Here is a 27912-nt window from a genome sequence, read left to right on the forward strand (position 1 = left end):
CACAAATAGTCCAAAAACTTGGGGAAGGGGCATGTGAATGGATCAAAGTCATGCCCCTTGCACCAGGCGGAGAACCTATTCCATTTTGACCTGTAAGACTTCCTGGTGGAAGGCTTTCTAGAAGCCACGAGCATTTGGGAGACGCTTTCCGAGAGGTGCAGGGGCTGAAGGACTAAGCGCTCAACATCCACGCTGTCAAGGCCAACGCCCTGAGGTTCGGATGGCGTAACGTGCTCTGGTTCTGAATGATCAGATCGGGTGCGGTCCCCAGGCTGATAGGATCCCTAATTGATAGATCCCAAAGAAGAGGGAACCAGATCAGCCAGGGCCAGAAGGGCATCACGAGAATCATGGTCTCCCAGTCCTGTTGAAGCTTTAGAAGAGTCTTCAGGAGGAGTGGGAGAGGAGGATATGCGTACAGTAGGTCCTTCCCCCAGTGAAGGGAGAAGGCGTTGGAGGCTGGATGACCGCCCCATGCGAACAGGGATCAAAAATTGCTCACTTTGCAATTGTAGAGGGAGGTGAAAAGGTCTATATCTGGGATTACCCACTGGTGGAAAATCCAGGCTGCCACTGTCTGATTCAGGGACCAGTCATGTGACTGAAAAGAGTGGCTGAGGCGGTCCGCCAGCACGTTCATAGCCCCGGACAGGTATGTCGCCCGCGACATCATCCTCTGTGACAGGGCCCAGGCCCAGAGCTGCACCGCTTCCTGACAGAGGAGGAACGACCCCCATGCCTCCCTGTTTGTTGATATACCACATCGCAATGAGGTTGTCCATCCGAATCAGGACTTGTGTGTGACAACCGGTCTCACAATGTCCAGAGGGAGTAACGAATCGCCCGAAGCTCTAGGAAGTTTATCTGGCAGAGAACTTCCTGAGCAGTCCAGTGACCTTGTGTGCGGAGGCCATACACATGGGCTCCCCAGCCCTAAGGAGAGGCAACAGTAGTAAGGATTACTTGGGGCAGGGTGGCTTGGAAGGGGGATCCCCTGCTTCAAATTGGAGAGACTCTCCCACCAGGACAGAGAGATCCTCAGAGGTGGGGTGATGGAGACACAAGCCTCGAGGGTCCTGGGATGCCTGCTGCCATTGGGACTGTAATGTCCATTGTGCTCTGTGCATGCAAAGATGGATTAATGAAGTAACATGGACAGAGGCCATCATGTGGCCCAATAAGCGAAGCAGAAGTCGGGCACTTACACAGTCTGACTGCTGCGCACAAAAGATGCCAACGAAGCTAGGGCAAGGGCCCGGTCGCGTGGCAAGAACGCCCTCACCTGTACCGTGTCCAGCCTGGCTCCTATGAAGTCCAGTCTGGGAGAACAGGTAGAGATGAGACTTTAGGTAGTTGATAAACCCCAAGGATTCCAGTGTCTCCACGGTTAGGGTTAAAGCATTCAGTGCTCCCTGTGTGTGAGTTGCTCTTGATCAACCAGTTGTCCAGGTATGGGAAGACATGCACCGCTCGACATCTCAGATATGCAGCCACCACCGCTAGGCATTAGGTGAAAACATGAGGAGTGGAGGCCAACCCAAAAGGCAGTGTACTGGTAATGAGCCTTCCCCACCACGAAATGGAGGTATTTTCTGTGGCCGGGGAAGATAGCAATATGAGCGTAAGCTTCCTTGAGATCAAGGGAGCAGAGCCAGTCTTCTCTTTTGAGGAGGGGGGATCAGAGTGCCCTGAGAAACCATCTTGAACTTTTCTTTTAAGAGAAATTTGTTCAACACCCTGAGGTTGAGAATGAGGCGCAAGCCTCCGTTTCTCTTCGGTATTAAGGAATACCTCGAACAGAACCCTTGGCCCTGCTGAAGGCGAGGAACGGGCTCTACTGTTCTTGCTGTGAGAAGGGCGGAGAGATCTGTCCAAATCATGACCTGCTGGTCGGACAAATCCCATGATGGATATTTATTTATTTATGGTTTTTATATACCGGAGTTCCTGTATACAATACATATCACTCCGGTTCACAGTTAACAGTAATAACTACTGCCGGGTGGCAGTTTACATGGAACAAATCTTGGAACAAAAAACAGAAAATTTGGTCTAAGTAAATAAGAAAAACAAACTAACTAGGTTCAACTATAAACATATAAATAAGGCAATTTATAATCTTGGATAAATAAGGCATAAGGATAAATACATTAGAACAAAAGGACAGGGATATGGGGGAGAGTTCTCTGGAAGCTGTCTGAAACTGAGCCGGTAACCCGGACCAAAATGATGGTTCTCCGGTGGTGGGCGAAGCCAATAAGCCTGCCTTCTACTGGGGGAATCCGGTGCCAGAGGTACATTTTGCTGACTCATGCTCCCACCTGCTAGTCAAAACCCTTAACTGGGGCTTGCTTGGGTGCTGGCTGGGGCCTAGGTATCCATTGCTGATGGGAGCAGCCCCTGGAGCTAGTGTGCGGCGTGCACACCCAAGAGGCAGGGGGATATTTCCACTGCTTGTAAAGGACTTCCTGGAGCTGGGCCTGGAAGATTTCCTGGCAGAGGAAGGAGTGTCTGAAGTGCTAGTGGAGAGCTGTTGGAGGGTTTCGTGGTGGTCCTTCAAATGAGCTACCACATCTCGGACCTTGTCCCCAAAAAGGTTGTCACCTGTGCATGGAAGGTCAGAGGCCCAGAGCCAGGCCATTCTACAGGCACCGATGCCTCAACACGTCGTAGGTAGATCTCATTTTGTGTTTGTCAGCTTCCAGACCCTGAAGGACAATGGCAGAGAGTGACTCCTGTTGCGTCAAGCTCTCTGCGAGGTCCTGGAACCTTTTCCACATGTTCCGGTTGTAGTGGGTCATATCCAACTGGTAGGCGGTGATCCGGGCCATGAGCATAGCGCCCTGAAAGACCTTCCTACCCAGAGCATCTAGCTCCCTATGCTCTCGACCGGGAGGGTCAGAGGCATGGGTGCGGGAGCACTTGGCCTTCTTGAGGGTGGACTCCACGACCACAGACTGGTGAGGGAGATGACGCCTCTCGAATCCCAAGGCCTGCAATACCAAATAGGTGGCGTCTGCCTTCCTATTGACAGGAGATATGGAGATCGGGTGTTCCCACATCTGAAGGAGAAGATCCTTAAAGATGTCATGGATGGGAACTGCTACGATTTCCTTAGGAGCATCGACAAACTGGAGTATTTCCAGCATCTTATGTCGCGCATCCTTGTCCGTCAGGAGTTGGAAGGGAATAGCCTTGGCCATGGCCCTGACGAACCCTGCGAAGGGAGAAATCGGACGCCTTTCCTCTTGTGGGGAAGCTTGGAGAGGGGGGAGGGTCATCCAAGAATTCAGATGAAGACTCCGAGGAATCATCCCCCCACGGGTCATTAGGGCCTTCTTCTTCACTAAGGCCATTGCAGGGCTTGTGCGAGCAAGGCCTATGAAGAACCCTAGCCCTGGGCTCCGAATGCACAGAGGGAATTGATGGCCCCCCAGCAATGGGGAAACTGGGGGCCGCGGGAGGCCAGAGGGCTTGGGAAAAGGCTCGGGGAACAGAGGCCTCGGAATTCCTCCTCGGAGGATCCGATGATGGGGATCGCTCCCCAAGGGGGGCATTGGTGGCTGCTGGGGAACCGAGGGCCGGACACCGGTTGTGTCAGGAGGGCGCAGAAAAGGACATCCAGACACTCAAGCAGAAGTGCTAGAATAGACGGTGGAGGCTCTGGTATGAGGACTGGTAGCAGGGGCAGCTCAATGTTCCGCAGAGCTCTGAGCACTGCGGTCTGCACCCTGTGGTTCAACTTCTCCTGAAAGTCTGGTGAGGCCAGGACTGAGGGAGGGGGATGAGGTGTTACCGGCGCTTCCTCGGTTCTCTGAAGAGGCACGGTGCCCGGTACTGATATCAGTGGGAACACCTAGGACTACCATGTATATCGGAGGATGGGGCCTCTGAGCCATGGGGTCGCTTCGATGGCGGTATGGCAGCCGCTGGTACCGCCCCGGAACCAGAGCCATGCACTGACGGCAACTGATGTAAATACTTGTGGGATCTCCCACGGTGCTCGGTCTTTCCCTGGCGCCGAAGAAGTGCAGAATCCCGATGTCCTGGAAACCGGTGAGATCATGGAGGACCAGTCACTGTTCCTTCGGTCTTTTGAAGATGCAGTAGGAAGAGCAGTGAGAGGGAGCGTATGGAGAGGCTCCCCTCGACCCCCGGTGTTGATGACTCCGACATAGGTGAAGATGAAGTGGACTTTTTGGAACCAAAAAGTTTCTCCATTTTATCAAGGTGCGCACAACGGCCCTTGAAGGTCATCTGGTCACACAGCTGACACCCTCTGACGTCATGCGAGACCCCCAGGCACAGGATACTAACCTCATGCAGATCCGTGATGGACATGGTCCGCGGGCATTGGGGGCACTGACAAAAGCTGGACAACGCCATGAAAAATCACCAATGCGTGGTCGATGACTGGCAGCCACCAAGAAGTGGGATGCTGGGAATCGACCGCGAAAAGCAGGAAAAGGTTTTTAACCTTCTGCGCTGAGGACAGGCACCGACCGCAAAGGGGGACCAGATAAGACGGGAAAAATATTTGATTATTACACACAAAAAACCCAAGAGAGCAGAGCTCCAAGAACTGCGAGGCAACTGCACCGTGGAAAAAGAAAGACTGAAGGGGGACCTCGTGTGGACGCATGGATAGTGGCATGCCAGGCTCAATCTGTCATCACCCATATGCGAGGACTACCATCCTGCTTGTCCTAGGAGAAGCAATCTGTAAAGTCATTGCTACTGTGTCAAAGGCCTGTTTAACGATGGACTCCATCCATCTGTGTGCATCCTTTAAGACTGCTTCTCCCTCCACTGGGATAGTTGTTTGCTTAGAGATGGCACAGATGAGTGCATCCACTTTAGGGAAATGCAAACAATCTTTCACTCCCGGATCCAGTGGGCATATCGCTTTTAACACTCGTTCCCTTTTAAAACTTGCTTCTGGAGCATCCCATTCCAGGTCAATCAACTCCTGGATGGCTTCCAGTACTGGAAAGTAGCAAGAGATTTTCCGTAGGGAAATCAGAATGGGGTTCTTTGTTCCATCAGAGTCCACCCCAGGAACGCTCAGCATTTTCAGGGTTTGGGAAACCAGGGCCAGCAAGTCATCTCTATGAGAAAACGGAAACATGGTCCGATATGGTTCTAAACCAGGGGGAATTTCCCCATCCTCTTCTTCATTTGTGCCGTCTAGGTCCCTGCCAGGGTTACCGTTGGTGAAGTGAGGCATGCCTCGAGCTCTGCTGATAGGACTGGGAGAAAGAGGGCTTACCGGTTGAGGCTCCGTCCAGACAGGGGCAAGTGAGGTAACAGACTGCGCCTGTACAAAAGCTTGAAGGCCCTGGAAAAATTCAACCCAAGAGAAGGCAGCCGGGTCCATGCCTAGCCCAGGAGGTACTGGGGTAGGTGCCACTGAATTTCCCTCTCCCATGGGTGACCCAGTCCCAGGGGTTCTCAGATATGGGTACTTCCTGTTAATGCTGTGGCTAACCCAACCTCTGAATAGGAGAAGCCGGGCTTAGCAAAGTCAGGGGAGGCCAACTCTCCCTAGGCTTCCTCACAGTGCTGACATAAGTTGAAATCCAGGTCAGACTGTGATGCTCTAAATATGGCAAGCGTTTATGTTTCTTGGCTGCCAGAACCATTGGTGACGGTAACAGAGTGTTCTGTCAGCTTGCGCTTAAAATTTTACGTGCACAGATTTCGGGCACCTAGGCAGGATGCGGCCAGGCGTATGCACAGCCCGTGTGCCCGACTTTACCTGTATTCTGCATTTAATAGGTTGTGCATGTATGTACGCGTGCGACATTGTGCCACAGCTAACGCATTGCATATACCGATCTTTTATGGAGGGCAATATGGCACGCACAGACACACGCAACATGGAGCCACCGCGGCTTACCACACAGTGTGCCGACCAAGCCTAAAGCGGGGCGTAGCTCATTGGGGGAGCACTCAACCCGCTCAGAAGCCCATTTCCCCTTACCCCAACGGGATCGGGAACAATGATACGGCGTGCTGAGCAAGGAGACCAGCTGAAGTCTTACTGAAACCCCTCCAAATGTCTTTGAATTGGGAGGTAAATCATTTTACTTTCCTGGGCTCAGCGCTTACTGGCTGAGTACAAAGATGGTCTGAGGGGGAGGAGAGAGCTTTTGCCGTCACTGCCACACTCTACTTCCTGCACCTGCTGCCTTTCAGCTGCTTAAGCAGTATAGTTCACACTGGGAACCGGCGACTGGACTATGGCACACCTCTGAGGGATCTCGGAAATCACCTCAGGAATTCTCAACTGGGGGAGGGACCTTTAGGAGAGCGGTGCTCAATCTTAATTTAAATGTAGAATTTTTCCTTCCAAAAAGTTAGCAATCCCCATAGGGAGAGGTACGTCCACCATCTGCTGGAGATGGAGAAATACTGAAGGGCTGATGACACTGCAGAGGTGTATCTAGGGTGACGTCAGCTTTGAAATCTGACTCCTCCTCCATCAACTGTCAGGGGAGCATAACCCATTGGTCCTGAGTCTATCTGGCTACACGCTACGAAATATTTAATTTCAGATCCTGAGTCACACTGTAGCTCCTCTATGAACAGTCTGAAAGCCAGCTACAAACATCAAAGCCTAGATATTGAAGTGACACTATAGGCAAAAGCTTCTGCATTCACTGGGGGAACAGGAGGGAGGGAAGGAGAGAATACCTACCTTCTCATTAAGTAATATTAAACCCAGCAGGGGACGGGACATGGACCACTGGTTTCTGCAGTCTTCAAAGATTATGATGTTGAGCACTGTTGACAGCATCTGAAGATCAAATGCAAAATGAAATGTGAAGCTGGTAACTAACTACATGACTGATGTTTTACATGCCTAGCACAATACTGAATCACTGATCAGAGTTACAGTATCAATTTTCAAATCCCGCACAAAGCTTCTGGTGCACTGTCAGTAGGAATATGCACACATTTTTGTATGAAAAATACTCTCTCATAAATAAAGTTGTGTAGTTGCTGTTTTAGTCCAAGTGGGCATGTAGATACAAGGTCAACAAACAAGCTGTTGCCAAGACCTTTATATCAGACTAGCTTACACTTGTGACTACCTTTTGAGGGCTCTGTTGCATTCGTAGGATCCAAGCAAAAATTCTGCCACTAGGCTGTAAAGTATATGAGGAGGAGCGAGACCATCCATAGCAGGAACTCTGCACTTTCTGCCTACCTGCTGAATCATATCAGGGTGCTGTTGCATGATGTGCAGGAAGCGATCACTTTCCTGAGTCATGGGTGCCGGCCTCTTCTTGGTGCTGCGGGATAGCTGCTTGAAAAGATATGTGACGATGTGGTCCAAACAGGAGCAGCAGCCTGTGCAAACCATAGTGTCTGTGGAACAGCAGCATCCAATGAGAACAGGGTAGAAATCCTTAGCCCCCTTCTAGTCAATGCAGTCTGGAGCCACACATAGGACACCCCTGTTGTACCCATCCGCTGTCACAACTTTTCCCAGGGCCAGTCATGGGACACCCTGGGTTCCCTTCCATTGTTACTGAAGTTCTAATGCCATGCCAGACACAGAACACTCTCGGGCCCGCCCCCCCCCCCCCTTTACACCATCATGGTGGTTCTGGAGAAAGATATGGTTCAAGGGCAGATTCATTTTGGCTCCCTTCCACAGTCACAACAGATAGAGGAACAGGATCTATTGCAGAAATAATTTTTCTTCACAGTCATATCTGTAATTTATACATTTCTTGTTTGTTTTGTTAAAATGCAATTTGTTTGTTATATTTGATTACATGCCCAATTTATCGGCTCAGAGCAAGTTACAATAAAATACATCTTTATCATATTTGACTTTCATTTTCAGTTATTTTATTTTTCTTGGGAATTTCAATGCTATAACAAAAAAAAAAAAAAGTGGAAAAATTACTTTTCCACTGATTTTTCTCCTGTGTGTAATGTCTTTTTTCTACTGATTTTTTTTTTTTTTTATAACTGACATTCTCAGGACAAATACAATAAAACTGAAAACAAAGGTCCCTAATCATATAAACTTAAAATAAACACACCTAACCTAAATTTCTGGTATTTACCGTATTTTTCGCTCCATAAGACGCACTTTTTTTCCCCCAAAGGTGGGGGGAAAATGTATGTGCGTCTTATGGAGCGAATATAAAAAAAAAACCAAACAAAAATCTAACAAACACCCCCCCCCCCGACTCCCCCAAGACCTGCCGACTTAATTTCCCACAACCCCCCCCCCCCCCAAGACCTGACAAATTAATTTCCTGCAACCCCCCACCCTCCTGACCCCCCCAAGACCTGCCAAACGTCCCTGGTGGTCCAGCGGGGGTCTGGGAATGATTTCCTGGGCGTGGGCCGTCGGCTGCCAGTAAACAAAATGGCGCCGACGGCCCTATGCCCTCACTATGTCACTGAGACCGACCGCTGCTATTGGTCGGTCTCAGTGACATAGTGAGGGCATAGGGCCGTTGGCGCCATTTTGTTTACTGGCAGCCGACGGCCCTATGCCCTCACTATGTCACTGAGACCGATCGCTGCTATTGGTCGGTCTCAGTGACATAGTGAGGGCATAGGGCCGTCGGCTGCCAGTAAACAAAATGGCGCCGACGGCCCTATGCCCTCACTATGTCACTGAGACCGACCAATAGCAGCGGTCGGTCTCAGTGACATAGTGAGGGCATAGGGCCGTCGGCGCCATTTTGTTTACTGGCAGCCGACGGCTCACGCCCAGGAGATCGTTCCCGGACCGCTCCTGGACCCCCGCTGGACCACCAGGGACGTTTGGCAGGTCTTGGGGGGGTCAGGAGGGTGGGGGGTTGCAGGAAATTAATTCAGCAGGTCTTGGGAGGGTCAGGAGGGTGGGGGGTTGCAGGAAATTAATTCGGCAGGTCTTGGGGGGGGTCAGGGGGGTGGAGGTTGTTAATTTAAAGGGTTGGGATGGGGGGGGGGGGTTTTGGGGGTTCCCACAGAAAGAAAAATTTTCTGATCTGGGGAGTGGACCGAAATGGCCCTCCCCAGACCCGAAAACAAAATGGGGAGAAAAAAAAAAACTATGCACTCCCCTAATTTGCTCCATAAGACGCCCAGACGCAGAGCTGGTTTAGCACAATTTTTTTTTTTTTTTAATTTTCCCCCTCTGAATCCTAGGTGCGTCTTATGGTCAGGTGCGTCTTATGGAGCGAAAAATACGGTAAATGAAATGCAAAGAATGGAAAACTGTCAAACAAAAGCCTAATGTATTAAAAAGCTTCTGTATCCCCTCTCACAAGTCCTGAAGTGCCAATAGAATGAAACAGGCAGTTACCTAGTGCAGTGAGTCCTTCTGAGATGGAAGAGAGGATGTACATAATGACATGGGGCTCCAAGCTAGCTATGAAGTTCATGTGGTCCTGGGTGAGGACTTCCAACAGTGAATAGTATGATTGGCTAAGTTTTGGATAGTCCTGTGGGCAGGAGAAAGAAACATCCTATCATTTAGGAAATTTCAAAGACAATAGCAAGACATCCTATTCAGCCCAATGCATCAATTGGCTATGCCAACACACATTTTTCATTTAACCAGTAGCCTACTGTAGGAAAAGAAATATCACCATGAGAATATGGCTTACCAGAAGGTCAGTAGGGATTCTGAGCAGGCTAAATTGGAACCAGACAACTATAGTATGGTTTCTTACCTGTTAATTTACTTTCTTTGAGTCTTATAAGACTAATCCAAATGGGATGCGTTTTTATCCCCTACCAGCAGATGGAGACAGAGAATAAAAGCTTTGCTAAAACAGCCTACCTGAGGCACTGTGCTACCTGCAGTCTCTCAGTATTTTTTTATCAGCTATACTATCATCAAATCTCTTAGGTGAACCCTAACAAAGCCTGCCCCTTTTAACAGAGAGGACCTGAACACTGAGGGGAAAATAAAAGAGCAATTACCATCCATGAAAAAATTCTGAATAGTATATAGACACTCACCAGAGATTAGGCTACAGAACAATTGATCAGGATTCTGGACTGGTCTGGCAGGACTCAAGGAAAGAAAATTAGCAGGTAAGAAACCATTTTTTCCTTCCTTATTAACCACCAGACCAATCCAGAGGGACAGGATGTACCAAAGCCACCCTTAAATTGGGAGGGATTCTGAAAGAGCTGCTCCAAAGGCAACATCCAATGTTCGAACATCTAGTCTGTAATGTTTGGAGAAGGTTTACAATGAAGACCAAATTGCCGCTTTACAAATGTCCTGTGGCACGCCACGTAAGATGCCGCCTGTATCCTTGTTGAATGTGCCTTAAGACCCTCAGGAACCACTAGTCCCTTGCCAATGTAAGCAGAAGCAATCGCTTCCTTAATCCATTTGGCAAAAGAAGACTTGGATGCCTTCTCCCCTTTCTTGTGACTGCTGAAAAGAATAAAATGATGGTCTGATCTCTGAAAGGAATTCATCACCTTCAAATACCTCAAGAGTACTCTAGATACATCTAGGATGTGAATCCTTGGACTGCTCCCCAGAACTCGACCTCCTGAAGGATGGTAATTCAACTGTCTAATTCAGATGAAAAAATGAAATCACCTTAGGTAAGAGGGATGGGACCATGCGAATTGAAACCCTGTCCTTAAGAGAATTTGAGAAATGAATCCTTGCACGACAAGACCTGTAATTTGGAGATATATTTCTCTGAACAGATTGCTACCAGAAAAACTGTTTTCAAAGTCAGATCCTTCAGAAAAGCCTTTCCGATGAATTCAAATGGCACCATACACAAAGGCCTTCAATACCAAATTGAGATTCTATAGAGGGAACAACTTCCTAACTGGAAGATGAAAGTGCTTCACTCCCTTCAAGAACTTTACTACATCTGGATGCAAAGCCAAGGACTGCCTCTGTTACCTTCCCTCTAACAGGAAAGTGCCGCTACCTGAAACTTGAGATAATTCATTGCTAGCTCCTTCTGCAAACCTCTGCAAGAAAGAAAAAGAATTGTAGACACCAAAGCTACAAACAGGGAAACCCCTGTCTCTACACACTAAGGCTCAAAAACCTTCCAAATATGACCATATTTTATTTCAAAAATTATTCTGCATGTATCTAAACATTCATGGCAGATTACATTTAACATACATAAATCACATAAAAACAAATATAATGAACTTAAGCAAACAATGCAAAAAACGTATGATGAAAAACAATGTAGGACATAAAAACAGCAAAAACATAAAAGTAGGCCATTGTATCAAACATAAAAACATAAGTATAAAAAAATGACTACCAAGCCATAACACACCTGTTGCAACATATTATTCTGCTATGCCAAATGCTTCCTTAAAAAAAGAGGGTCTTGACTGCTTTTCTGAATATAGGTATGTATGTTATAAGTTGATCTTTTCCTAGATTGTAGCAAGGTAGACATCACATCCTCTGAATAACCCTTGCCTCTCAATTTTCTCTGCTGAACAGCCAAGCCACGAGACAAAAGTGAGCCACCTGCTTCAAGGAAATCAGACCCTGACTTAGTGAATTTTGGCAATGACCGAACTGTAGCAGCTCCTCTGAGCCTTATTAGATTGGAAAATCCAGTGGCGTAGCTTGAATTGATTTTTTGGGTGGGCACAAGGTTAACAAAGGTGGGCTGTAGGTATGCAGGTCTGAGACCTACTAGTTGTATTCTTATTGATAAATAATACCATATACTACACTGGACAATGGCTAAGTAGTTTGTAACAGCCATTATGCATCATGCATGAAACTTCCTCTTTGCAGAAAGCCAGAAATCATCATAACTACAATAAAATATCATTAATCATCAGAACAGGTGCAGGACAATTCCCATTATAACTAACATGAAAAAAAAAAAATTCAAATTCTGATGTCACTTCAGCAAAAATATAGGAAAATTGGTTCTTACCTGCTAATTTTCGTTCCTGTAGTACCCAAGGATCAGTCCAGACTCCTGGGTTTTGCCTTCCCTCCAGCAGATGGAGACAGAGAAGTTTTAACGGACTCAGTCCTAATCCCCTGAGGTGCCACCTAGAGTCTGTCAGTATTACACTGTACTCAAACAGAAAATGCAACTATAACGTCTATATAAACCACCTCTCCCTGAAGAACAGAGGGAATGAAAAACCAGTAACTTGCTGAACAAATGGATGCCCATACTCTTACCCTGCAAAAGGGGGGCATGCTGAAAACTTGCAGAAATTAATAACTACCAGCCGAGCGGACTCTCCATTTCCCCCTGGGTGGGACCCTGGACTGATCCGTGGTACTACAGGAATGAAAATTAGCAGGTAACAACCAATTTTCCTTTTCCTGGTCATACCCGGATCAGTCCAGACTCCTGGGATGTACCAAAGCTTCCCTAATCAGGGTGGGACAGAGAGTCCCGCTCGGAGCGCACTGGCCCTGAAGGAACCGGGCTCTGGAGCCCAGACATCCAAACGATAATGCCTCGCAAATGTATGTGCAGACTTCCAGGTAGCCGCTCTACAAATCTCTTTTGGTGACACCTGTTGGCACTCCGCCCAAGAGGCTGCTTGCGATCAAGTAGAATGAGCTTTAAGACCAACCGGGATCAGACGGCCTGCACAAAGTAAGCAGACGCAATAGCTTCCTTTAACCAGCACGCGATAGTGGCCTTTGACGCCTTATGACCCCCTCTTGGGTCCACTCCACAGAAAGAATAGATGGTCCAAGAGACGGAAACTGTTCGTAACATCCAAGTAATGCAATAATGCTCTCTTTACATCCAGCTTCCGTAAATCCTTAAATTCAGGATTAGAGGAATCCAGTCCTTTGAAGGAAGGGAGCTCCACTGATTGGTTCAAATGAAAGGAGGACACCACCTTCGGGAGGAAGGAGGGAACTGTTCTTAATGAAACTCCCGCTTCCGAAATCCGTAAAAACGGTTCCCTGCAAGACAAAGCCTGAATCTCAGAAACACGCCTTGCCGAGGAAATAGCCACCAGAAAAACGACCTTCAGTGCCAGATCCTTCAGGGTTGTGCGTTTCAAGGGTTCGAAAGGAGCAGCACAAAGGGCGCAGAGAACCAGATTCAGTTTCCACGAGGGACAGGGGTTCCGGACTGGAAGTCGCAAATGCTTGGCCCCTCTTAAAAAACGAACCACGTCCGGATGAGAGGCTAGTTTAACCTCCTGTACCTTGCCATGCAAACAGCCAAAGACAGCCACCTGAACTCGCAGAGAATTAAACGCCAACCCCTTGGCTAACCCTGCCTGTAAAAAATCCAGAACATTTGGAATGGAAGCCCTGGACGGCTGCACTCCACGTTCTATACACCAGGATTCAAAAACTCCCCACACTCTAACGTATGCCATGGATGTAGAGGTTTTCCGGGACTGCAAGAGCATAGCAACTACCGCATCCGAGTAACCCTTACTCCTTAACCTCTGCCTTCAAAAGCCATGCCGCTAAACAAAAGCGATCTACCTCTCCGAAACAAACGGGACCCTGATGCATCGGATTGGGAGACGGCCGAAACTGAAGCGGACAGTCCACTGCTAGATTCAGTAGATCCGCGAACCACAGACCGCCTCGGCCACTCCGGAGCCACTAGTATCACCCTGCATGGGTGAATTTTGATGCGTTGCAGAACTTTTCTGATCAGCGGCCATGGTGGAAAAACGTACAACAGAACGTCCTTCGGCCAGGAGAGGACCAGAGCATCTTCTCCTTCTGCTCCCGGCTCCCACCGGAGACTGAAGAATCGAGGAACCTTGGCATGAAATCCATGGTGAGCATGGCCCAGAGTTTGCACAGAAGATGAAAGGCCTCGGCAGAGAGCTCCCACTCCCCCGGTTCCAACTGATGACGGCTGAGAAAGTCCACCTGTACATTGTACACCCTGGCAATGTGAGTCGCTGCAATCTTGTAGAGGTTTTTTTCCACCCAGGTGATTAAGAGCTTAGCTTCCGTCACCACCGGACGGCTCCTGGTTCCCTCCCTGACGGTTGATGTAAGCCACTGTCGTCGCATTGTCTGAGAGTATCCTCACTGATCGTCCCTCTACCAAAGGAAGGAGGGCCTATAACGCTAACCAAACCGCTCTGGTTTCCAACTGACTGATCGACCACGAGGACTCTGCTCTCGTCCATTGGCCTTGCACTGCTGTCCCCTGATAAACTGCCCCCCACCGCGTGAGGCTGGTATTGGTGGTGACCACTATCCAGGAGGGAATCTCCAAATCCACCCCCCCCCCCCCCCAACGCAAATTGTCCGGACAAAGCCACCAAAGAAGACTGGATTGCGCCGTGTCTGTCAGTGGTAATAGAAGATGAAACTGCTCGGAGAGCGGATTCCATCGGGAGAGTAAGGCTGACTGAAGAGGACGCATATGAGCAAAGGCCCACGGAACCAGCTCGAGAGTGGACACCATCGAATCTAAGACCTGTAAATAATCCCAGGCTCTGGGACAAGGTATGGGCCAAAAGGATTCCACCTGAATGAGAAGCTTGGAGAGTCTCTCCTCGATAAGAAAAACCTTTCCCAGGACTGTGTCGAACTGAGCACCTAGAAACTCCAAGGACTGGGATGGTACCAGATGGCTTTTTTCGGGGTTGACCTCCCAACCTAGTGAGCTCAGCAGCTGTAGCATCCTCTGAACCACCCTCTGCAAAGAGCTTCCGATTTTGTCCGAATCAGCCAATCATCCAGGTAGGGATGCACCAGAATACCCTCCTTTCGCAGGGCCGCTGCTACAACCATCATCACCTTTGTGAACACCTGGGGTGCCGTCGCCAGACCAAACGGTAGCACGCAGAACTGGAAATGATGCCCGAGGACTGCGAACCACAGATATTTCTGATGATCCGGTCGAATGGGTATGTGCAAGTAAGCTTAGGTCAGATCTAGGGACGCCAAGAATTCTCCTTTTGTGCACGGATGCTATTACTGAGCACAGAGTTTCCATCAGAAACAGAGGCACCTTTAGAACCCGATTGACCCGTTTTAGGTCCAGGATGGGATGGAATGTGCCTTCCTTTTTGGGCACCACGAAATAGATGGAGTAGCGCCCTCGCCGGAGCTCTCCGATGGGTACCGGAACAATGGCGCCCAAGTCCTGTAAACATTGCAGAGTTTCTTGCACCGCCCGATGCTTTTGGTGGTAAGCGCACGGAGAAACCATGTAGTGTTCCTGGATTGGCCGGGCAAATATTTAGGACCCATTAATCTGAGGTCAAGTTGGTCTACTCCTCCAGAAAAAGGGATAGTCTTCCCCCTAACCTCGGAACAGAGGAGTGAACCGGCCTCATTTCATTGCACGGACTTGGAGCCTCCATGAGCTTGAGGGGCTCCTTTTCTGGCCGGCTGTCAGCCACGAAAGGACTGGTTCCAGGAATGCTGACGGCTGGGAGCTGGACGCGAGGAGGATCCAGAAGACCGTGAGGCCCAAAAACAACAATGCCCCCGGAATCTGGACCTCTGAGGAAAGGATTCTCTGCTCCTGAGCCTGTCTTCCGGCAGCTTGTGGACCTTATTCTCTCCCAGAGATTTAATCATGTCCTCCAACTGTTAGCCAAAGAGTAGCTTTCCCTTAAAAGGCAAGGATCTCAGCTGAGCTTTCGAAGAGACATCCGCCGACCAATTTCTAAGCCAAAAGAGCCGTCGGGCTGAAACCATAGCTCTTCCCGACGTGTGCAGGAGATCATACAGCGCATCCGCACTGAAAGCCACCGCCGCTTCCAAGCAACCTGCCTGGGCTGCGTCCGCCTCTGAAAGGGACGCCACAGATTGCAAATGTTGAACCGAATGCAGGCTCGCATGCAGAGCAAAACTGCTGTACATGGCCGCCCATACTTCCAGGGCCAAGGTCTCAAAAATCTTCTTAAGCTGGACCTCCAACTTTTGGTCCTACAAATCTTTCAGGGCCGTCGCTCCCGTGACCGGGATTGGTGGTCTTTTTAGTGACTGCGGAGACTTCTGCATCCACCTTAGGTATCCTGAGCAGTTCCAGCACGTCTTCTGGTAGTGGCTAACCCAATCCTATACAATCAAACCAATTAAGTAAACCAACTAACGGGCGGATACAGTAAAAAAACGCGGGAGAGCGGGCGAGCGCCCAGGACACTCGCCTGTGCACGCGATACAGTAAGTTAATTTATTTAAATTAGGCCCGGTGGTAAAAAGAGGTGCTAGGGACACTAGCGCGTCCCTAGCGCCTCTTTTTGGACAGGAGCGGCAGCTGTCAGCGGGTTTGACAGCCGACGCTCAATTTTGCTGGCGTCGGTTCTCGAGCCCGCTGACAGCCACGGGCTCGGAAACTGGACGCCGGCAAAATTTAGCGTCCGGTTTTCGGCCCGACAGCCGCGGGCCGAATTCAATTTTTTTTTTTTTAAACTTTTTTTTACTCTACGGGACCTCCAACTTAATATCGCTATGATATTAAGTTGGAGGGTGCACAGAAAAGCAGTTTTTACTGTTTTTCTGTGCACTTTCCCGGTGTCGGAAGAAATTAGCGCCGACCTTTGGGTCGGCGCTAATTTCTGAAAGTAAAATGTGCGGCTTGGCTGTACATTTTTCTTTCTGAATCGCGCGCGCATACCGTCTGAGCGCACTGTACTGTATCTGCCTGTAAGTAAACCCAGACTCCAGGGATTGCACCTCCACCATCTGTTGGAGACAGAGAAATAGTGACAGACTCTAGGTGGCACCTCAGGGGTATAGGATGGAGTTCGTTAAAATTTCTCTGTCTCCATCTGCTGGCGGGGAGGCAAAACCCAGGAGTCTGGACTGATCCGGGTACATACAGGGAACCCTGCTATTTTATGAACTAACACAAACTCCTGTAAAGAAGGAGACATCTAGAACCTTGCCATACCATATAGTCATAACAGCAACCTTATGAAAAAGCAGCAATGCAAATACTATACCAGGCCCTAGAACATTAATACATCACTTACTGGAACAACAGCACAAGCGGGACTATACTGCACTTCAGTCACACACACAAGCAAAACAGAGACCGACCTTTCTCTAATATAGAAATAAGAGACTACAAATTAGAAGCATGCAGATAAAACCAAAATAGAAAGCCTGAGAAACTAGACTCTGAACAGTGGAATACTGAAGAGCAAGCAAAATACAAAAATGTAAGAAATGCACATTCCCAAAGATGGTATATTCAAATTGCTAAAATCTAAATTTTTTTTTTTTTTACCTTTGTTGTCTGATCTTTGTATTTTTCTAATCAGTTGGTCCTGGTCTCTTTTTCCCATTTTTCCCTTGTCGCTCATTTCCTAATTTTTCAGTGTCTCTTCTCTTACCGTCTTCTTCCCTTCCTCCATCATACTCACAAACTTGCTTTCTCTCACAGACTCCCTTCACACACACAAGCTCTCACTCTCATATGCTCTCCCTCTGAAACAAGCTCACATACACACAAGCTCTGACTCTCTTAGTCCACCCCCCCCTCCCATTCTTATGCACATACAGACTCACACCCAGGCTCCCATTTTCACCCACATACCACGCATTCAAGCTCCCATTCTCACCCACTCACCCAGGGGCTCTCACACAGACACACACACACGCATGCACACACATAGGATCTCACAGACAGACACACACAAACTGGGCCGTGGTGAGATGAGCTCCACCACGGCCCTGAGTGCCTCCTGCTATCTTTGGGCTGTACAGCTCATACACAGCTTCCTGTCCCTCCCCCAGCTAACCCCAGTTCCCTTCTTCAACTGAAGAACCAAGGTCACTTGGCATTTCTTCTTGTTGCCATCAGATCCATCTAAGGCTCTCCCCACCTGGATAAGATCATGAGGAACACTGCATCCAACAGTTCCTATTCCCAGGGATTCAGCATGTGCCCACTCACGAAGCTCACCTGAACACTCTACACACTGGCAATGTGAGATGTCGAAAGAATCTTCAGATGATGTTCCACCCAAAGGAATAAGAGGCACAGCTCCAGGGACACAGCTGGACTCCTGGTCCCTCCTTTGCTGATTTATATACCACATTGTCTGAAAACACTCTCACCGCTCTCCCATTGATTAGAGGAAGAAATTCCAGCAAGGCTCTTCTGATCGCCCTCATCTCTAAAAGGTTGATGGACTAAACTGACTGACACATTCCAGCAACCTTGAGCAGTGGAGCTCAAGGTTGGGCTACCTCTGGTAGCCCAACCAGCCAGATTGGCACTCATGTTTACCACTGTCCATTCCATGATCTCCAGATCTATTCCCTTGGATAAACTGTGGACTGAAAGCCACTACACTAGACTGAGCCTGGCCTCCACTGGGGAGGCAGCCTGAGCACATAATAATGTGACAGAGCTCCAATACAAGAGCAGAGCTTTCTGCAGCAGCCTCATGTCTACCTCCATCTAAAGGACCAAGCCGAATTTCAACACCATCAACCCCAGAATTAATAGCAATCCCAGACTATGGGGCCCTCATCTGCAGAATTTTGCGAACTTGCCCCTGCAGTTTGACTATCTTGTCCATTGTTAGAACCACCTTTCCTTCCCAAGTATTAAAATGAGCGCCCAGGTACTCTAGGCTCCTGGAAAAATTGATGACCCAACCTAGACATTGTAATAGCTGAATCACCATGGAGGTGGACCACTGACCTTCTTCTGACTTTACTTGAATCAAACAGTCATTCAGGCAAGGATGCACCAGCACTACCATCATAACCTTACGTTCTCAAAGCAGTAGCTAGACCACACAGAAGAGCCTGAAACTTGAAATGACCCCCCAGAACAGCAAATCTGAGAAACCACTGATGATCCTTCCAGATTGAAATATGCAGATAAGCCTCTGAAAAGACCAGAGACAGCAGAGTTGCTTACCTGTAACATGTGATTCTCCCAGGACAGCAGGATGTTAGTCCTCACAGATGGATGAACAGCAAGCTGCAGGCTGCTCCAGAACACCCTGGGCTAACAGACACCTAATAACGTGCAACAAGCACAATAGGGGTGCTGTTGGAAACAATGGGGCATCCTGAACACCAGACGGGGCCCTAGGAAGGAAGAGTTGGGTTGTTACACTGGAAACAGATTACGGAGGACAGACTGGCCAGAGAAGCTGTCCTGCCGACCATCCTTATCCAGAGAGTAATGAGCTGCGAAGGTGTGAAGGGAACTCCACGTCGCAGCCTTGCAGATTTCAGAAATAGGGACGCTGTGCCATATAGAAGTGTGCCATTGACGCTGCCATGGCCCTCACTGAGTGCACTTTTACTCGGCTCTCTAGCGAAAGGCCTGTTTGCTGGTAGCAGTAAGCAATACCGTCCTCCAACCAATTAGAGAGGGTCTAGCTTGCCCACCGCAACTCCTAGTCTATTCTTATCGAAGGAGACAAAGAGTTGGGTGGACTGTCTATGGGCTGCGGTGCGCTCTAAATAAAAGGCGAGAGCACGCTTGCAGTCCAAGGTATGCAGAGCCTGCTCACCTGGATGAGAATGTGGTCTTGGGAAAAAAGTGGGCAAAACAATGGACTGATTTAAGTGGACGTCCGTAACTACCTCAGGCAGGAGCTTGGGGTGAGTGTGCATTACCACCCTGTCGTGGAAGAACCTCGTGTAAGGTGCAAGCAGAAGTAACCATCACGAGGAAGAGGACTTTCCAAGTGATGAGTGCTTGAACTCGCAGGAGCTCAAACGGAGGCCGCATGAACCATTTCAACACTATGTTGAGGTCCCATGCCACAAAAGGAGGGCTTAGCGGAGGCTTTAGTTGTAGTAAGCCTCTCATGAAGTGCTTCACTAGGGATTGCACCGAGATTGGGGTATCACCCACCCCTCGGTGGTATGCGCTAATGGCACTCAGATGTATCTGAATTGAGTTGGTCTGTAGACCGGACTCCGAAAGGCACCAGAGGTAGTCCAAAAGGGTCATCATGGGGCAAGGCCTTCTTGCGGGCATCACGAGGAGAACCTTTTCCACTTCACCTGATATGACTGCCAAGTGGAAGGCTTTCGCGAAGCTACTAGGACTTGCGAGACATTGGCCGAAAGGTTGAAGGGCTGAAGTATCAGGCTTTCAACATCCTGTCTGACAGGGACCGGAGGTTTGGGTGGCGTAGCCTGCCCTGATCCTGCGTGATGAGGTCGGGCGAGGTGCCCAGGCGTATGGGTTCCTGAACAGAGGTCGTGGAGGATGGGAAACCAGACCTGACGCAGCCAACGCGGGGCTATGAAAATCATGGAGCCTCGGTCCTGCTGTAGCTTCACGAGAGTCTTTGTTATTAGTGGAATCGGAGGGTATGCATATAACAAACCCATGCTCCAGGAGTGGGCGAAGGCATCCACGGGTGGTGTCCTTCTATCCCCCCTGTAGGGAGCAGAATCGGTTCACCTTCTGGTTCTACGAGGATGCAAAGAGATAGACATCCAGCTGATCCCACCAGCGGAAGATCCTGGTTGTCACACAGGGATTCAGAGTCCACTCGTGGGCTGGAATGTCCGGCTAAGGCAGTCTGCCACTACACTCTGTGTGCTTGCCAGATAGGTGGCTCGCAAGAGCATGAAACGCGACAGGGTCCAGGCCCAAATCTGTGCCGCCTCTTGGCAGAGCAGGTAAGAGCCTGTGCCCCCCTGTTTGTTGAGGTACCACATGGCTACCTGGTTGTCCGTCTGGATCAGGATGACCTTGTTGGACAGGCAGTCCTGGAATGCCTAACAGGCATACTGCATCGCCCGGAGTTCCAGGAAATTGATCTGGCAGGCCGCCTCGTCTCTTGACCACATCCCTTGTGTGTGGAGGCTGTTGACATGGGAGCCCCAGCCCAGGTTGGAGGCATTGGTAGTCAAAGTTATTTGAGCAGCCGGGGGCTGAAAAGGATGCCCTTTGTTCAAGTTGGATTTCTACATCCAGCAGGCGAGGGAGAGCCGGAGTGGAGTGGTTATGTGGACCCGTGCCGAGAGTTTTTGAGAGGCTTGGCTCCACTGAGATCGCAGGTCCACTATGTGACTCATGGCCAGGCGGGCAATTGGGGTGACATGGAGAATGATGCCATGTGCCCCAACAACATGAGGAGCAGGTGGGCAGAGATCGTACGCTGGTGGCCGCCAGGTTGGCCAGGGTGGTTATGCGTTCATTGGGAACGCACGCCTTGGCCAGAGTCGTGTCCAGGTCTGCACCAATGAATGACAGTTTTTGACATGGAGTCAAGTGGGATTTCGGGTAGTTGATCAGGAAACCCAGTGACTGAAGGAGTTGTAAGGTTAAGTGGAGGGAGTGAAGGACTCCCTCCTTAGACTAGCTCTTGATGAGCCAATTGTCCAGACATGGGAATACATGTACGCCGCTTCGGTGCAACTGTGCTCTGACAACTGCCAGGCACTTTGTGAATACCCGTGGCGCGGAGGCGAGCCCAAAGGGAAGAACCCTGTACTGGAAGTGACTGTGACCCATGACGAATCGCAGATATCTGCGATGAGGTGGGAAAATTGCAATATGTGCATAAGCGTCAGGTAGATCCAGAGAGCAGAGCCATTCCCCCTGCTCAGTAGCGGGAGTAGAGTGCCCAAGGACATCATTCTGAACCACTCTCTGCGCAGGAACCTGTTTAAGGCTCAAAGGTCGAGGATAGGACTGAGGCCACTTGTCTTTTTTGGGATGAGAAAATAGCATGAGTAGAACCCTTGGCCTTGCTGGGTCCGGGAAACCAGTTCCACGGCTCTGACTGTAGCAGGGCTGAGAGTTCTAACTCAAGGACCACTGTGTGATCGACCAGACTCCACGATGGAGAAGGTGGGGAGTCTGGCGGCACTACGAGAAGATTGAGGTGGTAACCGTGGGCTATGATGGACAATACCCATTGGTCGGTGGTGACAGGTATCCAATTCCTGGCGAAGCGGCAGAGACCATCTCCGACAGGTGGGTTGGCTGCTGCAGGGGGGGGGGGGGCGTGTTGGATTCTGTTGTCTGGATGTGAGTCAAAATCCAGCTGCAGGGCTAGGCTGAGGAGGCTGACTGTGCCCTCTCTGTTGGCGAGGATGGCCTCGTTGAGAGGGCTGAGTTGTACGAGCATGGGATGCTGGGGAGTAGTATCTCCGTGATTTGTAGAACTGTTTCCTGGTGTCCCTATGTGGACAGTGTAGGGCCACTGAGGGGGTATCAGTGGTAGTGGAGAGCTGATGCAGGGTCTCATGGTGATCCTTGAGTTGGCCACACTCACAAAAAACAGTAGGTTTCACTGGTCAAAATGTTTTCTTTTCAATTGTAACCACATATACAGCAATACCAATACATTGTTTGTAGGACCCACACTCTGAGTTTGTATTTCAATCAAACTCAATCTGGTTATGGTTCATTTACTTTATTTAATTGTTGACTCCTTTTTTAAGATATATTTTTATGTTTCAAAATTTTTCTTAAAAATAAACCACCTGGAGCTGACTCACTAACCCCATGTGTCAGTATCTCCTCGGATAAATGGAGCGAATGAATAGGTATTCCTTTATAGTTCTTTATGATCCTTAGGAAACAATCCCATATCTCTAGTCATGAAACAAATTGCAGAGTAATATTCATCTAATATAGCAAACAGTCCCACGTCAAAGTAATAGGATGTTCCCAGAGACGGTTCAGGAGGTCTAGGAGAATCTTATGGACTGGGAAAGCCATGACCTCTTTTGGAGCGCCACAAACTGCAGGACCTCCAACATCTTGTGGCGGGCATCTTCCTCTGTTGCAAGTTGGAAGGGTATTGTTTCCACCATTTCCCTTATGAAGCTAGCAAATGAGAGGTCTTTCGGGGGTGAGCGTAGTTTCTCCTCTGGGGGAGAAGGTTCTGAAAGAAGGTCCTCAGAAACCTCCAAAGAATGATCCAAGGAGCCGTCACTCCATGGGTCTTCGGGGGCCTCTTCCTCACCAGGGAGGTGCCTGGGTCAAGGAGAGAGTCAACCCCAGAGTATGGGGCGCAGGCACCGATGGGCGGTGAGGCGGCACCAACGATGATGGTGCCGGCACCGGCACTGGGACCTGAGAGGGATGCCAGGGCACCGGAAGGCCCGATAGTACGGTTACGGGATCAGGCATCAGTGGTCCCGCCGCATCTTCCTCCTCCGAGGAGCCCGGGATCGAGACTGGAGGAGATACTGGTGGTTGGCTGGGCACCAGAGGCCTGGCTGGTACGGGCTGCATTGACAGAGTACCAAGGAGGACGTCCAACATTTCCAGAAGGGGTGCCAAAATGGAGTTGCTGGTTCTGATGCCAGTATGGGAACCGGTGTCGGTGGCGACTGAAAACCCCAAAGGGCGTTGAGCACTGCCTGTTGGTCCATGCTGTCCAACTCCTCCTGGAACGAGGGTGTGGAGAGAACCAACTCTGAAGGAGGCGGCAGGCTAGGCGTCACCGGAGTGTGCATGGGAGTCCATAGGGGCTCAGTGCCCATCACTGGTGGGGAACGCCTTGGGCTCCCGGGTCCAGAGGAGGATGGGGGCTCCTCACTCCAGGGCCTCTTCGGAGGATGCTAGGTCAAGGCTGATGCCATTCCTGTGCCGGTAGCGATGCTTCCCAGGGTGCTCAGCCCAGTCTTTCTCTGGCTCCGAGGATGACGATGCAGAACCCCTGTGGGCCACGCCCCCAACACAGGGTAATAGTAACCAGGGCATGATCAGACAGGGCAATGGTCCCTATAGTAGCCTCTTCCAGTTGGGGGAAGCATCGTTCGGAGACCAATAAATAATCTAATCTTGAATATGTATTATGCGGATTAGAGTAAAAGGTGAAATCCCTGTCCTGGGGATGGAGAACCCTACACGCATCTAAAAGATGCAGTTCTTGACATAGTAAATTAACGCCCTTAGTCAAATCCACTGCCGAAGTAATTTTTGAGGGTTTAACATCTATGTTTTTATTTGCCACCACATTAAAATCACCCCCCCACTACCAAGTGATAGTCAGAGAATTCCAGTAACAGTTGCAATAGATGGGCAAAGAACCCTGGAGAATACACATTGGGGGCACAGACATTGCAAAATGCAATTTTCTGCTGGTATAACGTGCCCGCCGCCAGAATATAGCGCCCTTCATCATCCTGACAAGAGCGCGTTAGATGGAATGGCAAATTTCTATGCACAAGGATGGCAACTCCCCTCTTGCGCCTTCCATAGGAAGAGTAATAACATTGGCCCACCCAATCATACTTCAATTTGGCATGCTCCACATCTCCCAGGTGAGTTTCCTGTAAGAATGCCACCTGCGCCTTCAGGCGTTTAAACAGCGCATTTAATTTGGTGCATTTTATTGGGGAGTGGACGCCAGCCACGTTCAAAGAAATCACTTTAACTTGTGCCATAGGAAATCGTGAAATTGATAGTTATGTCTCGAAGCCCCATGGAGCCCCGAGAAGCAGACCTCAAAGGGTCCCCTCGACCTCCCAGCCTAGGTCGTGGGGATTCAAGAAACAGTAAATAACCAGTAGTCTGCAGCCAGAGTGTTCTAACTTCTCCTTCTGCCGATATACCAAGTATATATCTGCTGATTATAATCCATGTTTCTGTATTACTAATTTATTGTTTTGTGCTAATTTATAGTTTGTAATTTTGTTAACTTATTGTTTGATTCTTGATCTCCCATTGCTGTTATAGTTTAATTCTGTCCTATCTTCCAACATCCATGTTTTTACTCTCCCTGTTTTAATGTAACTTCTCATTTCTACTTATACGTTAATTGGTTTCCCCATGTTTTAATGTAAACCGGCACGATAAGACCTGGTCTTGAGTGTCGGTATAGTAAAAGAAGTTAAATAAAAAAAATAAATAAATATACCCTTAAAAGTTGGGTTTTGTGGTCCCAGTTGAGTATCCGGGCCATGACTGGCCTCGGCCGGCCTTGCCCCTCGGGCCTACCTGATGCACACGTTCACATTGAATGCTTCCTTCCTCCAACTCCAGCCCGACCTGCCGGGGAAGCCAACTCTCCACCAGGGCTTTGAGCTCATCATCCTTAACTGCCTCAGGCAGGCCAATAATCTTTAAGTTATTTCTCCGGCCTCGGTCCTCCTGTTCCTCCACCTTCGCCAGCAATTCTTTTTGCCTGCCTTGCAGCTCCGCCACGTGGCGCTCCGAGGTGGCCAGCCGGTCCCCCAGGTCAGAGAGAGTGTTTTCAGCCATATCAAGTCTCTTAGAATGCCCCTCCACAGACGACTTTACATCCTCTATTGCAGTTTGGAGCTTGATCAGCCGGCTATCGAGGGCATCTGTTACCCGTTGCGAAATTTTTTGTAACGCCTCCTCCGAGATTGCAGCCATTACAGGCTCTGCAGGGGAGGCCATCTCCGCCATTTTGACTGCCCGCGGTCGGTGCGATCAACGTCCACGAGTGCCGGTCTGGTGCATCCCGCGCCCGGCGGAACGTGGCTGTGGGAGCACTTCTGCTTGACGGTCGGGGGTATGGAGGGCGAAAAAGAGCGGCAAAATTAGGTAAAGTTTCGGTTATTAGGGAGCGGGGCCGCGGAGCTCAATCCCCCTGCTTCCCCCTCAAGCTACGTCATCGCCGGAAGTCCCCTGTCATCTTAACTAAATAGTATGTCTTCCTTCCTTTCGTAGGGATTTGTGTAGAAAGAAGAATGCACAGCTTCATCATCTGGATGTTAAGAGGGTTATTCTTCAGTATTTGAAGGCCACTAACGGTTTCAGAACTTTGGATTATCTTTGTTCTGTTCAGTGGTCCCAGGAAGGGTGGGACAGCTCAAAAGGTTTCGATAACCCGTTGGATTAAGGAAGTAACAGGTGCAAATTTCATAAAGAAGGGATTGCTGCTTCCTAGGATTTGGGAGCCTACGCTACCAGAGGGCAGGCAGTTTCACAGGCAGGCCGACAACTTGATCTGCTTTGCATACCTTTTTAAAGCTCTGTTGTCTCGATGTCCAAGCCATCGAGGCCGCCTCTTTTGGTTCAGGAGTGTTGAGAGCAGGTTTGGCAGTGTCCCACTAGCAGAGGGAAGGCTGGGTAATCCCATACATCTGGACTGGTCTGGCTGGATGAAGAAGAAGGAGAAATTAATTCTTACCTGATAATTCCTTTTCTTGAGTCCAGCCAGATCGGTCCAAGACCCTCTCTGTTCTGCTAAAGTTTTTTTTTTTTTAATTTTTCTTCTGCCAATTCATTTTCAGAATGCTTGTCAGAAGCATGTATATCAAGACAATTGATCCTTACCAAGGAATGCAGTATGTAGAAATCTGTGAGACTGGCTCCTTAGAAGAGGAGTCTGAATTTCTGAACTGTGACAGGGCCTGGCCAGCATGGACACATAATGAGGCAGAAAGTGAACAAACACCAGATCCAGGTATAAGCAGTTGCTAGAGGGCAGGAAGAGAATCTGGAGGACATAAGTATACTGGGATACCGGCCTGTATAGGATCTCTGGAGATCAAGAAACTAAAAACACATTACTTCTAGGAAAATGAAACTTAAGAGCAAAGTGCTTAAGAAAAGGATGTAGTCAACAGTTGGAAATCAGAATGACTAGCTGGAGGGGTACAAGGCAGGCATGGTATGTATAGCCAGTCACTTACACAGATAGAATATAAGATAAGAGGATACATACGAGAAATCGTAGAACTGTTTTCAATTACCTAGCATTTTGCAGGATTTTGACCAGTTCTACCCAGGAAGAGAGTGTGAAGCTTTGATAAAATATTCTTTACATTTGAATAGCAAAAAAAATTATATGCTGCTCACTGCTTGAGATTTAAATGATTTCTTTTCCTTTATGCTTGCTATTAAATAAATTTTAACTCAAATCAAACATTTAAATTTAATGTTTAAGTGGTTTATCTCTTCCTGCCATCAAGACTCAGGTAAGGAAACACATTAAAAGAAAAAGAAACAAGACAAACCAGGGACAAACTCCTCGAAGGTTTAGCTCAAAGCAGCCTTCTAATACTTTTACCTCAGAGGTGAGACAGAAGGTGGGCTAAACAATTGGTGAACCGACTTGATTTTTGGTGAAAACGCATTTGGTCAAGGAGTGATGTGCATCCTGTCCACGACCTCCTGTGGTCAGAGGAATGTGTAGGACCTGTCGGACTTCGACGGACAGAGGATAACCAGTTCGTTGGAATGGATGGGACCCAACTGAAGGATTCTAGGAGGGGATCACTTTTCTTTAAAGTTGCAACATACTAAGTACTTAATATTGTTCATGTGTGGACAAAGTATGTCACCTCCATTAGAAATAGTTTATAGGAGTAATCCTTCACTTTAGAAAGAAATCACGAAATATAGAGATAAATGGTGTAAAGTAAAAAGAGTTCATTTGTTGATTGGCCACAAGCTGGAATCTTAGACCCAGCTGTTTTAATAAAAAACAAAATAAAGGGACTATCACTGAATAAACACCTTCAATTTTTTGACTTATGGCAAAAAGAGCAGAAAAATAATACTAGACAGTCTTCCGTCCAAGGCGATAAGCCCCCGCCCTCTGAAGAAAGGACATATGGGGGACATCTAGGCTTTATTGTGTATTGCTGCAGCCCAGGGATGGTATGGGAGATGTTGCGGATGGTTTTAAACCAGACCCACCTCCTGTTGGTTCAGTCACGCCAGAACCCCCGGTTTTAACACCCCAAATGGCCCATAAAGCAGCAGTAAATCCAGCCCAAACTGTGCCATGCACACATGTCTCTGGGGCCTTGAAAACATGGGATATAAGTGACCCGTCAGCATATTTTTCTGATGCTATACATCCTAAGAACGTAGACGAGAGGGGGGAGATTCCAACTTAATAATGGGACAGAGATTGAGAGAAAATCTTGATGGACAGGGGGATATCTTTGGGACCTGCAACTTTTGTCCAGAGAGTCGGGTACCAAAGCCCCAAAGAAATAGTGGCTAAAGGTGAACAGTCATTTTCTTGACCCCTGGGTGGATAATTTGGCAGGATGGACTGAAACTATAGGAATTCAGATGACCCCATATC

General features: G+C 48.8%; 1 protein-coding gene across 3 annotated transcripts in view; it reads right to left on the reverse strand.

Annotated features, from left to right (window-relative positions):
- Window positions 1-27912, reverse strand: part of XPO7 (exportin 7) — a 314334-nt gene that overhangs the window by 6966 nt on the left and 279456 nt on the right. For 2 of the 3 annotated variants that reach the window (XM_029603861.1, XM_029603860.1), the window contains 3 exons: window positions 9320-9458; window positions 7214-7374; window positions 6701-6799 (listed from right to left, as the gene is read on the reverse strand). In XM_029603861.1, the coding sequence (XP_029459721.1) occupies window positions 6701-6799; window positions 7214-7374; window positions 9320-9458 (399 nt within the window). Of the gene's footprint in view, window positions 1-6700; window positions 6800-7213; window positions 7375-9319; window positions 9459-25831; window positions 25969-27912 lie in introns of those variants that run through there. The other variant, XR_003857049.1, reaches the window with a different exon arrangement.

Source organism: Rhinatrema bivittatum, chromosome 5 (assembly GCF_901001135.1).
Source record: "Rhinatrema bivittatum chromosome 5, aRhiBiv1.1, whole genome shotgun sequence".
NCBI classification, from domain to species: domain Eukaryota; kingdom Metazoa; phylum Chordata; class Amphibia; order Gymnophiona; family Rhinatrematidae; genus Rhinatrema; species Rhinatrema bivittatum.